This window comes from Bidens hawaiensis, unplaced genomic scaffold (assembly GCF_021521415.1).
Source record: "Bidens hawaiensis isolate Kalapana, Puna unplaced genomic scaffold, B.hawaiensis_p1.1 tig00039506_1, whole genome shotgun sequence".
Classification (NCBI taxonomy): Eukaryota; Viridiplantae; Streptophyta; class Magnoliopsida; order Asterales; family Asteraceae; genus Bidens; species Bidens hawaiensis.
Window position 1 is genome coordinate 154,116 of NW_027496948.1, and position 15,352 is coordinate 169,467.

A 15,352-nucleotide genomic window follows, 5' to 3' on the forward strand; every position below is an offset into this window, starting at 1 on the left:
TTTTTTTTTTTAAATAATCACAAAAACATGGTTACTCGGGATTGATCATCCCGTTCAGCTCAATTAGGTTTTGAAATCTGGATTTATCAAACGCTTTTGTAAATAAATCAGCGAAATTTTCCAGTGTATCGACCTTTTCGACCTTGATCAGTTTCTTCTCAGCACAATCCCGTATGAAGTGATGACGAATGTCAATATGTTTAGTTTTACTATGCTTCACGGGATTGTTAATTACTGAGATGGCAGCAGTGTTATCAATTAAAATAGGAGTGAGTAAGAAATTCAGACCATAGTCGCGCAATTGTTGCTGAATCCACAAAACCTGAGAACAGCAGTTGGATGCTGCCATATATTCAGCTTCGCACGTTGAAATTGCGACTGACGTCTGTTTCTTGCATTGCCATGAAACTAATCTGCCACCAAGAAACTGACAACCTCCAGTTGTTGACTTCCGACTCTGATTGCACCCTCCATAATCAGAGTCCGTGTAAGCTACCAGTTCTACGTCTCCTCCCTTCGGGTACCACAACCCTAGCTTCGGCTTGCCTTTGAGATACCGCAAAATCCTCTTCACACCCTTCATGTGAGATTCCTTTGGGTTTGCCTGAAAACGAGCACAAAGACAAACAGCAAACATTATATCAGGCCTAGAAGCAGTTAAATACATCAAAGAACCTATTATAGCCCGATACTGAGTTTGGTCCACATCTGCGTCACCGTCAATTTCAGCTCCCAACTTGTGGTTGACGCAAATTGGAGTGTCAAATGGAGAAGAGTCCTCCATCTTGAAACGCTTGAGGACATCATGAACATATTTTGTTTGATGAATGAACATCCCATCCTTCTTCTGATCAACCTGCAATCCTAGAAAGAAAGTTAGTTCACCCATAGCACTCATCTCGAATCTTTTCTTCATAACGGCCTCAAATTCCTGACACATGGAGACTCTTGATGCAGCAAATATGATGTCATCCACGTAGACTTGAACTAGCAGGAAGTCACTTCCTTCTCTCTTCACAAACAAAGTACTGTCGATCAAACCCCTTTCAAAACCATTTTCTAGCAAGTAGTCCGATAACGTTGAATACCAGGCACGAGGTGCCTGATGTAATCCATACAGCGCCTTGCTCAACTTGTATACGTGATCAGGAAAGTCTGGGTCAGGAAAACCCGGAGGTTGCTCAACATACACAACCTCATCCACTTTCCCATTGAGGAACGCACTCTTCACATCTAGCTGAAACACCTTCATCTTTTCATGAGCAGCAAACGCCAGAAACAATCTTATGGCTTCCAATCTGGCGACAGGAGCAAACACTTCGTTATAATCAATCCCCTCTTGTTGATTAAAACCTTTCACGACAAGCCTCGCCTTGTTTCTTATAATGATCCCCTTTTCATCTCTCTTGCACTTGAACACCCATTGTAGGTTCCTGGACAGATACCAATTGTAGGTTCCTGGACGGATCTTACACGAGATATCCCGATATACACAGGTGCGGAATCCCTGTGTAGATCGTTACAGACGTAGAAGGTTAGCTCACGAACACACGTACACACAATACGAACAACCACACATTATATTGATAACTCAAACCGATATGCTTACAGACTCACGTCAATAGACTCACACGTAACTGAACTCGATCAACCAAAACCTAAAATGACCAACCGATTAACCCTTAAACCGTAAACAGTTAACCTACTTAAATACACGACAACTTCGCCTCAGGCGAAGTTGTCAATAACTTCGCTCGTTGAACAAGTTCGCCTAGGCGAACTTGTCAACAACTTCGCTTGGTTAACAAGTTCGCCTAAGCGAACTTGTCAACAACTTCGCTGTTACACAAACAATTACATAAACAATATTACAGACTCGATTACAGACTTTATACATATGAACTACTGACATCTTTGTACCAACATAGTATTTGGGCTTGGGTTTGGGTGCACATGTAAACCGAGAACACTTATGTGTTCTCAGTGGGCTTGGTATTGTTTGGGCCGGCCTTGGTTGTTGTCCATATATATAGAGGTGTGATGTTAGGGTTAAGGGGGTTCATTCTTAATATTATCAAGTATTGTAAGTGCTTAAGAACCCGACGTATTCAATATATATACGTGTATTTTGAAGCAATTCCGTGTTAGTTTACTTGTTATTTCTCGTGTTCTTGAATCACCGAGCATTGGTATTCCGCGCCAATACTTGTTTGGTTGATATCATATTGTAGTGATCCAGATTCGGGACTTACAGAGGAGTTATTTTTTATTTTTTTCATATAAATAGCTGGTAGGGTTAACATATAGGATATATCAATTTTCATTACTTTATTAATGAATTCCATATGAAATATCTCGATCCACACCATACCAGCTACACCACAACGTGCTTCCGATCTAGACAAGTCATGCTAGTCACATGCAACAAAGCCTACCCAGACCACACAAGCCCAAGTAGCACCCACCCTAAATAACACAAGGCGTACTTAGACATCACTCATTTTTGCGCCATATCAGTAACGCGTTAGACCCATCCGCACTTGCCTGCCTGCACTCTTTGCGCACTCATAACTTATGCATATAGACCTGGCACACAAAGTGTGTCATCAAAGCGCTACAGTGCACTCATTGTTCATGTAACGCAGAGATGTGCGAACTGGTGTTGGTCCCTTAGAGTCCCCACTAGTTAATTACTATGCATCAGGAAAGAAGAAAGTAACCTTAGCTACGTATAAATATTTCTGTCCAAATTTTGTGAAAAATACAATTTATATTTGGCGGAAAATATTAATTTTTTTTAATAATTTTTATACAAATTAACCAAGTTACATTAACACAAACGATTAAATGCTTCATAGCTTAAATGTCCATATTTAGTAAATTAAAATGAAAACCAAAATGAAAAGCAATAAGTTCATTAAGCCTTAAATATGCATGCGGAAAAAGTAAAAAAGATACACATTAGAGTAGATCTACAGAGTACCCAAATAGGAATTGCAAAGTTTGTAGTTACTTCTTTATAGAACATAACATTGAGTACTGGAACATGTTTTGCAAAGTAATACTTGATGTTAACTCATTGGCATCACTCCATGTAACATTCAATAATTGATACGATTGCAGGAATCTTGATGAAATTGTAACGGTGGAACCCCGCTTCTTCCAGAATCCTCTTCCAGTCAGCTTCCGTCCTTTCTCTCCCTCCAGGAAACCACGCTAGCATTATTATGTCTTGATTAATACGCACATCATCAAAGACGTCATCACCTCTAGGAATTAGGACATTATCTGCTATAATAACTTTCCCGGTTCTTTCGGTGATGGACTCTCGACAATTTTTAAGAACCTGGACACACTTGTCATCACCCCAGTTATGCAATGTTGACTGCATCCATGATATTGGACAGAATATATTATTGGTATATAATTATCACATTTAAACAATATTATTTTGTTATATTTCTTTTGTAACTTTAGTGTATTCATAAAAATTGTTAATTAATAATGCATAATTCTGGAATTTCAACATTACAACTTTTAAAAGTCTGTACCGGCTTGTTGTCTTAAACACCAGTCAAGCATTAAAATGATAAACTGAAACATATGCATGTTAACTGATCTCAACATAAAAATACAAAACCAAATCAATTATTGAACTCGGTTTTATAGCAGGCTGGGAAAGAGTAGTACATTGATAAAGAAGGATTCTGCATGGGGAATGGATGTAAACATGTCACCTCCAACATGGCTGATTCCTTCGTATGACGGTGCATATGAAATAACATGAGGCAAGTCGAAATTAATACCTTTAAGATGCGGATATTTGGTCACAATCTCATTTAGTGTTGACCCGAAGCCACCCCCAACATCAACCAAAGTTCCTTTTAGACTACCAAAATCATAAGCGGACAGGATAGCGTCGATTTCTAGCCTTGATGCACATACCATTGCTTCATTGAAGCTCTTATTGGCCTCTGGATTTTGAGAAAAAAGATCCCACATCTCCATTCCATATGTTTTGAATGCTGCTGTACCGCCCTCTTGAATGGATTGATTCAGGTTATAAAAAGATGAAAACATAAGGGGGTCTGTGCCAGTAATATTAATGGTGCAAGGGTATTCCTCGTATCTTTTAAGAGAAATTTAGAACACTCATTTAGAGAGTAGAGTGGTTCTTCACGCCCCGGTTGATGCACCTCATCAAATACTCGATTGTGGACCAAGAACCGCATGAGAAGTGAGAGTCCGTCCACATTTGGTGATGGAGAGTCGATCCCATCTGCGATTTGAGACAAGGTAGTTGGCCCAGCATGACTGTTAATTATGCCAGCAATGTCGAGTTGTAAGGCACATCTTAATGCAGCACTACTAAAACCAGCATAGATTAGTTTGTAAACCAATGCTTCACATCTGATCGTTGCGTCGTTTTCTTGTTTAGTTACTAGACTCATTTCTGTAACATCCTAAATTTTATAATATTGAATAAAGAATGTTACGTTTAGTGATTTCGCGTTATTAATTAATTAATATCGAGTTAAGAACGGATCATGGACTTAGTTTAATTAAGGTGGACTAAGTGGTAATGGGCTTTAGGTCCATGGGCTTCAAGGGGTATAAATACCCTCTTAAACCAACCTAAAACCCTAAACCCTCATTTATATCCATCCAAATCTCTACACACTCAAAAACACACACCACCATATTTCGGCCAAGAGAAAGAGAGGTGATGTCCGAGCAAGCACACACGATTCAAGATAGATACGAGATCTAGAGTTCCTAAACAAGCTAACCAAGATCGAACGAGCACAAAAGGTATGTTCTTGACCTTTAAAGTTTTCGTTTTATTGAACGTTTAGCCTTGAAGCTTGAAACGGTGATAGATCGGGTCTAAACGAAACGTAAAGTAGCGAACTTGATTCTAGGACGAACCTAGTAAATCCATAAACATGCACGGTTCGTTTAAGATAAACCGTAGATCTTGTATTGAACGTTCATGAAATTAAAGGTCCAAACTTTACGTGTTTTCGGGTCAAATCTTATCCAAAAACGACCATAGGAATGATCGCGGGTTAGTCAAATACCATGCCCATGGATTTCTCAGTAAAACGATGATGATTTTGGGGGATTAAGATTGAACAGAGGCACAGCTGGGCAACTTCGCCTGCAAGCTAAGTTCGCCCAGCCATAACTTCGCCTGCACGCTTAACTTCGCTTACAAGCAAGTTCGCATAACTGATAACTTCGCTTGTTGACAAGTTCGCCTATGATTAACTTCGCTGGACCCCAAGTTCGCTGATGTCTAACTTCGCCTGCAAGCTTAACTTCGCTTGCAGGCAAGTTCGCCTAACTGATAACTTCGCTTGTTGACAAGTTCGCCTATGATTAACTTCGCCTGGTGATAAGTTCATTTAATGTTAAGTTCGCTTAACAGTAAGTTCGCTTACAGTAAGTTCGCTTAATGTTAAGTTCGCTTGATGTTAAGTTCGCTTAACACTAATTTCGCTTACAGTAAGTTCGCTTAATGTTAAGTTCGCTTATTGTTAAGTTCGCTTAATGATAAGTTCGCTGGAGTTAGAAAATTGGAAAATAAATTAAAAACCTAATGAAAAATGTGTTAAGACAGTTAATGGAAATAAAATTTTTCCAAGCTGACCTGGCAGCTCGACCCCATCCAGGGGCTCTACCCCTAGGACCCTACTAGGGGCTGCCGCCCCTAGACCCCGCTGCCAGGGGCGCTGCCCCCGGACCCCCATTCGTTGTGGGTTATATAAAGATAGAAATACAACATGAGTAGTAGTAGTTAATTGATACGTGTAAATATTATACAGTTAGCCGTGCACAACTCAAGAAGGGAATAACGATTACGGAGAGCGTAACAGGATTCAGGTGAGTTTCTAGCCCCACTTCCTTGTTATGTTTTCGGGGTTGTGTGCATACTCGATGTGATAGTTAATACACTTATCTTAAGTGATAAGTGTATGCCTTGTATGATTTATGTATGATGATTGTTTGACGGTGCGTGAACGATCTTCGGATATTGCATGAACCGTCAGGTGGTAGTTAAGATATGATTGATAAGTATGATGAGAGATATGATGTATGTATGAATATATGATGTATGCATAATGTATGTATGTTATGATGATGGTACGTGAACGCTCTTCGGAGATTGTACGTATTGTCAAGGAAAGGATGTATGAACAGGTATGGTACAGTTACACGAAACAAAGGGACCAGACCCTAATAATATCTGCGATGTTAGGGACCTGACCCTTATAATATCTGTGATGTTAGGGACCAAACCCTTATAATATCTGTGATGTTAGGGACCAGACCCTTATAATATCTGTGATGTTAGGGACCAGACCCTTATAATATCTGTGAGGTTATAGGACGAAAGGCTCTTTAAAACGTATGATTATGTATGTAAAGAAAGTATGAAGGTAAGAATGAAAGTATATGCACTTATGTGTGTGTGAAAGAAAGTTAAGAGGTTAAGTATGAAATGTAAGAAGGTATTGTATGATTATGTGATTAACTAGAACTCACTCAGCGTAGCTGACTTTTAGTATGCACGCAGGTGAGTAGAATGAGGCAGGTAGCTTGAGGAGGACACATGGCAGAGTTGGACGAAGCTGGCATCTGAAGATTTTGCTATGATGTTTTATTTTAAAAGACTATGTTTTGTTTTTAAATGACTATGAATGCCCGATAAGACAAGAATTATGGTTATGGAATGTAATGGTTTGAATGTTTTTAATGTTCCGCGAATGTTTTAATTAACTCTGATATTTAGAACTGCGTTTATGAGTAAATCCAACACGAAAGTAGGGCTAACGGTAACGGGGCCTTACAATTTCAAGGAGAATGTTGTATGAAACAAGAATGTTAATGTTGTGAAATGTGTATGTAGCTAAGTTTAGGATGTTTGTTTAGTTAAAATAGGCACCAGAGATCAGATTTTTAAATTATGATGAGATCCAATTTGGAGCAATATAATATGGTAAGTTTTTGTATTGATTTTGTCATGCTCCTAAAAGTTCAGCGAGAGACAATTGGCAAATAAACAATGATCAAAAAGAGACAAAAGACAGTAAGCAAAAAAGAAATAAACATACATGTACATTAAAGACAAAAATTAAAAAAATCAGATCGATTCAAGTATTCCAGCTTCTGTCATATTATTGATTCAATCTACCAAAAAAAAAAAGCAATAACAAATTACAACCATAAGTAATTATGTTATTAACTGCTATTAGCAATCTTTAATTACAGATGTAGATGTAGGCATATAAACAATTAATTTACCTTAATAAATAGAGGATGTGAAACCAAAAGTTGGAATCGGACTAGGAAACTAGAAATCAATAGTCTAGTTCTCATGAACATCGCGTGTATAGCCAAGGAGTTAACTGCTACAACCTCTAAAATATAAACTTAAATTTAAAGCATTAATACAACATCTTCGAACTTCTTCATTAACTTCGTTGATTGAAATTTTAAATTCATTTACCCCTAATCATCCTCGCAACAACAACAACAACAAGCGCAAGTCTAATCATAAAAACTATGTTGCTAATCAAATCAATCATCAACCTCGACAAAATCAAAGTATCCCGAGCAAGAAACTTTCCATCGTTATTCACTCGTTATGCCCCGCTAGTACTTTCATCATTCGACTCAATCCTCATGTCCTTTTTGCACCCAATGTAATCGCTTCGATCATCCTTGCATATACTTGCCCTACACCGCCTAATGCACAAGTCGTCCTGCAACAACATGCCCCTCATGCTCAATCTGATGCTCCTACTACCTGTGCTTGCTAACCTTCAGGAGACCCTAGTCCTCTCAGCGATATGTGCCCTCAGATTTTCCATGCCAATCAAGTCCAAACTATAATTACACCCTACTACCTTACCCATCAAGTCCAAACCTACTCCAATCAAGCAACCCTCTTGCAAACCGTTCAAGCTCCAGTTATCCAGGCGATGCCAAATCAATCTACCATGACTGCTCAACCCCTCATGGATCAAATCACCCACGTCGCTTAAGTTTCAAGGTTCCAAGTAATGCGCAACTGAAGATTTAAACTACTAGAAGACTTTGCCGCACTTCGTGTTGTATCTTACTTGAATTTGACTTTTCTTCCTTATATCGTCTATTTAATAAATTTTGAATTAACGTTTTTATGAATTATTAAAGTACCAATAAGATTTTCTATTATTATGCCCCACGAGTAAAGTTTAAAAATTATCGAATGGTTGTTTTATAAAATTCCCCATTTAAAATAACAAAACTATTTTGTCTATTTAAAGACGTCTAACTTAAAACTCCCTTCCCTAAAGGATTTCTATTCTTAAAAATGGTATTTTCAAACTTTTTTTTTTTTTGTAAATCCACACGATTGGACGAGTAATGTGGACCATCCGACGATAACAATAATTATGGTCCGGAACATAATTATTGAAGTCCTCGCATGGAAATCATGATGTGTAAGATTGTGTGACATACTATAGAATTGAAAGTGGTTGAGATAACGGTACAAATGTAAAAATGATAAGGACATGGTGGATACGCCACTGGTACATCCTATATATAAGTGCCCTTATTGGATTTGCATTTGGAGCGTTGTTTTAACTATTCAAAGTTCTGTGCTATGATAAATTTTTAATTTTAATGTAAATTTTTTTTTCCTTAAACTTTAATGTTTTTGTTATAATATCCTTTAATTTCGGGACGAAATTCCCTATAAAATAGGGGAGACTGTAACAACTCGGGTTTTTTCAAGTAATGTTTTTATCCATTTACCCTACCCGTTTTTATATTCGGAAAATATTACAAAGGAATATCACGTTATTCGAGTAATTACTAATTTATTTTAATTGCTTATTATATTTATTCATTAAATATAAATAAACTTTGAAATATATACGTTTTTAACCCAAAACTATATTTTAACCTATTTCTTAATCCACACTTATATTTGAGGGACTAAACTGTAATTTATTTAAATGATTTTATATTATAATCATCTTAAACCATAACCCTTTAACCCGTATCCATAATCCAATAACCCAACCGTGACCCGTTTACGTATCTTGCACCTTAAGCTTCGATGTAAACTTGGAATTAAATCGTGTCCATGATTCTCCATACTATATTCGGCCTAGCTGACGTAAATAATTAGGAAAACACGATCAAATATATACGTATTGCTAATATTACAACCCGTCTAAAACCAGTTCATGAATATACAATGTAATGACCACCAAATCACAATTAAACCTATGGATAGAATCCTCTTAGAAGCGCAATCAAACCCCTAATGTTAATCGGATTTTGAAGACCTACAAGTGATGTTTCTACTCGATTTTTCTGTCGGCCTGACTCGAAGCAATTAGATATCAATTAGGCATCATTAAAGGTAATTAAACACATCGTTCTATTCGTTTTGATCTTCTCTTCAATAACCCTATCACTAATTATGCTTGTGGGTGTTGGTTGCAGGTCTGGAGACGCGGGTTCGAATCCCCTCCAGCCACTTTTTGTGGTATTCTTTTTCTTTGTTTTTAAACATTTTTAATCATTATATTAACATGTACCGTCATAACAACCGAACACTTCTCCGAATCGTGGTTAAACCATGTATATATATATATATATAAATACATTAAACATATTTTTAGATTGAAACAAACAAATATTTTTATAGACTATAAGGTTTTATGATTATTTATTTTTTTTAAAGTATTTTAAATAATTAATATAAAGCCTTGATAATAAAATTAATAATAACATTACGTAATATTAAAACGTTAAGAACACTCGATCATCAAAGTCCCGAATATCTATCTATAGTTTTAGATTCGTTGTTGAATTTATATTTATTTTCCTCAACTATTGTTACTTAGGATTTCTCGTCAATAACTTTTGAAGAGCGTGACTCTTGTTACTATCGTTCTTACCGCATTCGTTTATCTCTTGCTTAATTGCTAAGGTGAGTAATCACTCCATTTTTTTACTTATTTTTAAACCTTTTTTGGGATATGTGCGTATCTTATATATTTAACTATTATCTAATATTCAAAACCGCAATTGTTAATCCTTGTGTTTATATCAGTTTATGCTTAACTTGCTATTTGCTTACTTGTTTTATTTGAACGCAATTTGCTTACTTCGGCAACCGATGTCCATTTTTATGGCAACGGTTTAGTCCTTGCTTGGTAACCTATGTCCATTTATATGGATTGGTTGATCCCTTTCTTTATGGTTGATTATTTGTGTATGTGCTATGGCTTAACTGTTTATTCTCACATGAACAGTTTGCATCTTTCTTTAGTTACTATATATTATTATTGTTGTGTCTTAAACTGGTGTTTACTCACTCAACATGTGTTGTTGACAAAAAATTCTATTTTATACGCATATGTAGGTTATCGTAGAAATTTATTGCAGGTTGGTGAAGACTTAGTGAAGAAATTAGTTGGAAGAATATTTTAATCAAGAAATATAAAATTTGTATTGTTGTATGAATTATATACTTGTTTGTATTTGATCTATTTGATAACTGAATTTAATTAATAGATATTATCATTTAAATATTGTATGATAATACTTTGAGAGCTATGGCAATCAGCTCACGCCCCGACATTTCCGCCTTAGGTTGGGGTGTGACACCAGTTTTTCTTATTTATTTTTTAATTGTTTTAATTGATTAAATGGTTTATAAATTTATTTATAAGTAATATTGAATATAAAATAAACGATGTTTTATTAAACCGATATCACTGAGTTTACGTTTCTTATCAATTAATCTCGTTACAAGCTTTCGTTTATGTGTGTGTGTGTATATATATATTATATGTATATATTAATAATAAACCATCATTATTTTATTAAAACCCGACACCATTATTGATGGTTCTCGTCGTTGAACGCCTTTACAAATTTCTTATAATTATTATAATATATATGCATTATTTTTAAACAAAAATAATATAAACGTGTTAAACACATTTACAATATTTTACCATTAGATTTTCATTAAATATTCCAGAATATATATATTATGTTAATTATTTACTTAAACGTTTGTATTATAATTATTTAATATATATATATATATATTACATGTTTTAATTATCGATGTAAATATTTATCTTATTATTATATATTATAATTAACTATCTAAATATTTGTTATTATATTATATCTCAACTCATATTTATTTATTTAAAGTAATTTTTTTATGATATTGATTATATGTTTATTATATTTAGTATAAAAGGTGATTTTTATAAATAATAAAGTAATGATTATTTTAATTAAATGATGAACAATAATACTAATTTTTGCAATAATAATAACCGTAGAAATAAATCGTTCGATCCATAACATTCTAATCATAAACGTAATTCAAAATCACATCGAAACCATAATTCCTTTGTCATTACATTAACTTATAATTATTAACTAGGAATCCTTGTCGGTGATCCCGAAGGGTTTGACAGTTTACTTTCTCACACCATCCTTTGACTTTTGTTCATCTAATCGGGTGAGTAATTCACTCCCTTTTTTACTTATTTTTAACATTTTGGGGACTTATGCGTACCAACTATTAATTTACACATTGTATTATATTCTCAAATGCAAATTGTTAATATTTGTGTTGTGTATCAATTGAATGACTACTTGCTACATGCTATTTCTTTATTTTATCGTATTCGAAGAGGTCCATCATTATAATCACATCTTGTCGTAGTGGCCGGCATCTGATCGCATGACAATTGTTTCATAGACAACTCAGTTTTTCTATCATGGTAACCCACACCCAATTCGCATGGCACCGGTTTAGCCACACATCAATATTTGTTTGCAATATTTACATGTTATGGTTTGATTGTTTATATTCACGAACAAAAGCTTTGTGGTTTTCTTATATATACTATTGTTAGTGTCAAAACTGGTGATATCTCTTCAACCTCGTGTTAACAAACCTACTATTTTGTATGCATTTGCAAGTTATCAAGTTAGATTGTTTATCAAGATGAAGATCACGTAGAGATGACTTTTAGGATTATAACTTATTCAAGAATTATTTGATCTTGTTTTTGTAAATTCTTTATACTTGATGTACTTAAATGCTATTTGTTATAAAATAAATTAATTATATATTATAACCTGTTAAATTGCATGATAATACCTTATGAGCTGTGAACAATCAGTTCGCGCCCCGGCATTTCCACCTTAAGTTGGGGTGTGACAAATGACGCACCAACTAGGCCAGCGATACGCTCCATTATATACATAATTTTACTATTTTAGCAGGAATATACCTACCTTTTTCCCATTCTATCTCACTTTCACATAATAATTTTCACATAATGAGACATTGAATATCCTTCTTTGTGAATTGCATGAGTAAAAATGATATTTGGTGGAAAAGAGCAAAACCATCATGAAACAATAAAGAATTCCACCAAGTATGGCCATCCATGGCTGTGTAGTGTCTTGGGCCAAACAAACCATAATTTTACATAAACCTGAAATGTCATTTCTTTTTTATCTTTGATTTGCACAAACAATTATACTTCAACCCAGTTTTAAATATCAGGTTTCTATAAGATGGCACTCTTACCTCCAACTTCTCGACCTCAACGAGAAATTGTGGGATTTTGCTACCCTAACTAAGAGGTATCTCGAATTTAAATAATTGTAAAGTGCAACCATATTAATTAAATCCTAAAAGGGATTTGGATCCAAAGTGATTTTAAGTTATGTCTTTTTACTTTTCAAAGCCCATCGACTGTTGATTTCACTGGACAACGATGAGAATTTGGACATGAGAGCTAGGGGTGTCCTTTGGGCTTACCCACTATATGGACCTGGCACACCACGTAAAAACGTAAAAGTGATTTTTGGGTAGTACACAAAGTGTGTCATCAAAGCGCTATGGTGCACTCATCGTCCATGTCACGCAGACATGTGCGAACTGGTGTCGGCCCTTTAGAGTCTCCACTACTTACTATGTATAAAGAAAGAAAATCTAAGTAACGTTAGCTACATATAAATATATTTGTCCAAATTTTGTGATAAATACATTTTATATTTGGCGGAAAATATTTATTTTTTGATAATTTATATACAATTTAACCAAGTTACAGTAACACAAACAATTAAATGCTTCATTGCTTAAAAGTTCATATTTAGTAAATTAAAATGATAACCAAAATGAAAAGCAATAAGTTCATAAAGCCTTACATATCCATGCGGAAAGATTTAAAGTAAAAGAAATACACATTAGAGTAGATCTACAAAAATTGAATTACAAAATTCGTAGTTACTTCTTCATAGAACATAATACATATTCAACAAACATTGAGTACTGGAAAATGATTTGCAAATAGAAGGAATCCTGCTGGATCATTCAAACAACAACAAAACAACAAAAGTATAAGAAGACTTAATAAATATACTTTAGAGTGTAGGTAAGACGATACCGCAACAACAATCAAGTAATATTTGATGTTAACTCATTGGCATCATTCCATATAACATTCAATAATTGATACGATTGCAGGAATCTTGATGAAATTGTAACGGTGGAACCCTGCTTCTTTCAAAATCCTCTTCCAGTCAACTTCCGTCCTTTCTCTCCCTCCAGCAAACAATGCTAGCATTATTATGTCTTGATTAATACGCGCATCATCAAAGACATCATCACCTCCAGGAATTATGATATTATCTGCTATAATAACTTTCCCAGTTCTTTCGGTGATGGATTCTCGACAATTTTTAAGAATCTGTACACACTTGTCATCACCCCAGTTATGCAATGTTGACTGCATTCATGATATTAGACAGTATATATATTAGCTAGGATTTACCGGCATATAATTAACACAGTTAAAAAATATTATTTTATTGCATTCTTTTGTAATTATAGTGTATTCATACAAAGTGTTGATTAATAATGCATAATACTTGAGGGACACGGAATTCCAACAGTATAACTTTTAAAAGTCTGTACCGGCCAATTGTTATCTTCAAAACCAGTCAACCATTAAAATGTACCTAGTTATAATAAACTGAAGCATTTGCCTGCTAATTAACTGTATCTCAACATAGAAACACAAAACCAAATCAATTATTTAACTCCGTTTTATAGCAGAGAAAGAGTAAGTAGTACCTTGATAAAGAAGGATTCTGCATGGGGAATTGATGTAAACATGTCACCTCCAACATGAGTAATTCCTTCGTATGACGGTGCAGATGAAATAACATGAGGCAAGTCGAAATTAATACCTTTAAGATGCGGATATTTGGTCACAATCTCATTTAATGTAGCCCCAATGCCACCCCCAACGTCAACCAAAGTTCCTTTTAAACTACCAAAATCATATTTTGACAGGATCGTGTCAATTTCTAGCCTTGCTGAACATACCATTGCTTCATTGAAGCTCCTATTCACCTGTGGGTTTTGAGAATAAAGATCCCATATCTCCATTCCAAATGTTTTGAATGCTGCTGTACCTCCCTCTTCAATGGATTGATTCAAGTTATAAAAAGCCGAAAATATAAGGGGGTCTGTGCCAAATGATATCAATGGTGCAAGGGTATTCCTCGTATCTTTTAAGAGAAATTTAGAGCACTCATTGACTGAATAGAGTGTTTCTTCACAACTGGGTTGATGCACCTCATCAAATATCTGTTTATGGACCAAGAACCGCATGAGACGTGAGAGTCCGTCCACATTTGGTGATGGAGAGTTGATCCCATCAGCGATTTGAGACAAGCTAATTGGTCCATCATGACGATTAATTATGCCAGCAATGTCGAGTTTCAAGGCACATCTTAATGCAGCATTACTAAAACAACCATAGAGTTGGTTATAAAGCAATGCTTCACCTCTGATTATTGCGTCGTTTTCTTGTCTAGTTACTAGACTCATTTTAAGGAGAATGTTGTATGAAACAAGAATGTTATAATGTTGTGAAATGAGTATGTAACAAAAACGATGGAGTTTGTTTTGTTTAAATAGGCACCGGGGCCGGCCTTCCTCAACTAAAGTTTAGGCCCCAGCCTTTAGCCACCCATACTTTGAGGCCCCAAGTTTGATAAAAATAATTGGGTATGTATATTTTAGATTTGTTTTTTTCTTGTTTTATGCCGATTGTGTTTTTTCTTAAATGTTCAACTGGTATCTTATATTCTAATAATATCAATGCTATTATAATCTTATGTTCTAATAATATCAATGTTAGTATAATTTAAAATGATATTATTCTCTAATATTCTAGTGTCTCAAGGACAATAAGACATTAGGCAATGCAGGCTAATCAAATACAATAAA

At 35.0% G+C, this 15,352-nt stretch overlaps 1 protein-coding gene and 1 pseudogene across 2 annotated transcripts; both read right to left on the bottom strand.

Moving 5' to 3' along the window:
• Positions 1-3,066: 3,066 nt before the first annotated feature.
• Positions 3,067-4,451, bottom strand: LOC143591296 (desmethylxanthohumol 6'-O-methyltransferase pseudogene; annotated as a pseudogene). Its single transcript, XR_013145633.1, has 2 exons — positions 3,691-4,451; positions 3,067-3,385 (listed from the first exon to the last, which is right to left on the bottom strand). The product of XR_013145633.1 is annotated as a desmethylxanthohumol 6'-O-methyltransferase pseudogene (transcript).
• Positions 4,452-13,463: 9,012 nt separating this feature from the next.
• Positions 13,464-15,044, bottom strand: LOC143591299 (desmethylxanthohumol 6'-O-methyltransferase-like). The gene is made up of 2 exons (XM_077071545.1): positions 14,189-15,044; positions 13,464-13,841 (listed from the first exon to the last, which is right to left on the bottom strand). Exons 1-2 carry the CDS (start codon positions 14,948-14,950, stop codon positions 13,542-13,544), a joined length of 1,062 nt encoding a protein of 353 aa, XP_076927660.1. The 5' UTR covers positions 14,951-15,044; the 3' UTR covers positions 13,464-13,541.
• Positions 15,045-15,352: the final 308 nt, after the last annotated feature.

Coding starts and splice junctions, on each gene's coding strand:
- LOC143591299 (XM_077071545.1), bottom strand. CDS start 14,950: ATGAGTCTAGTAACTAGACAAGAAAACGACGCAATAATCAGAGGTGAA. Junction 13,842..14,188: donor CAGAATCCTTCTTTATCAAG/GTACTACTTACT, acceptor TCATGAATGCAG/TCAACATTGCATAACTGGGG.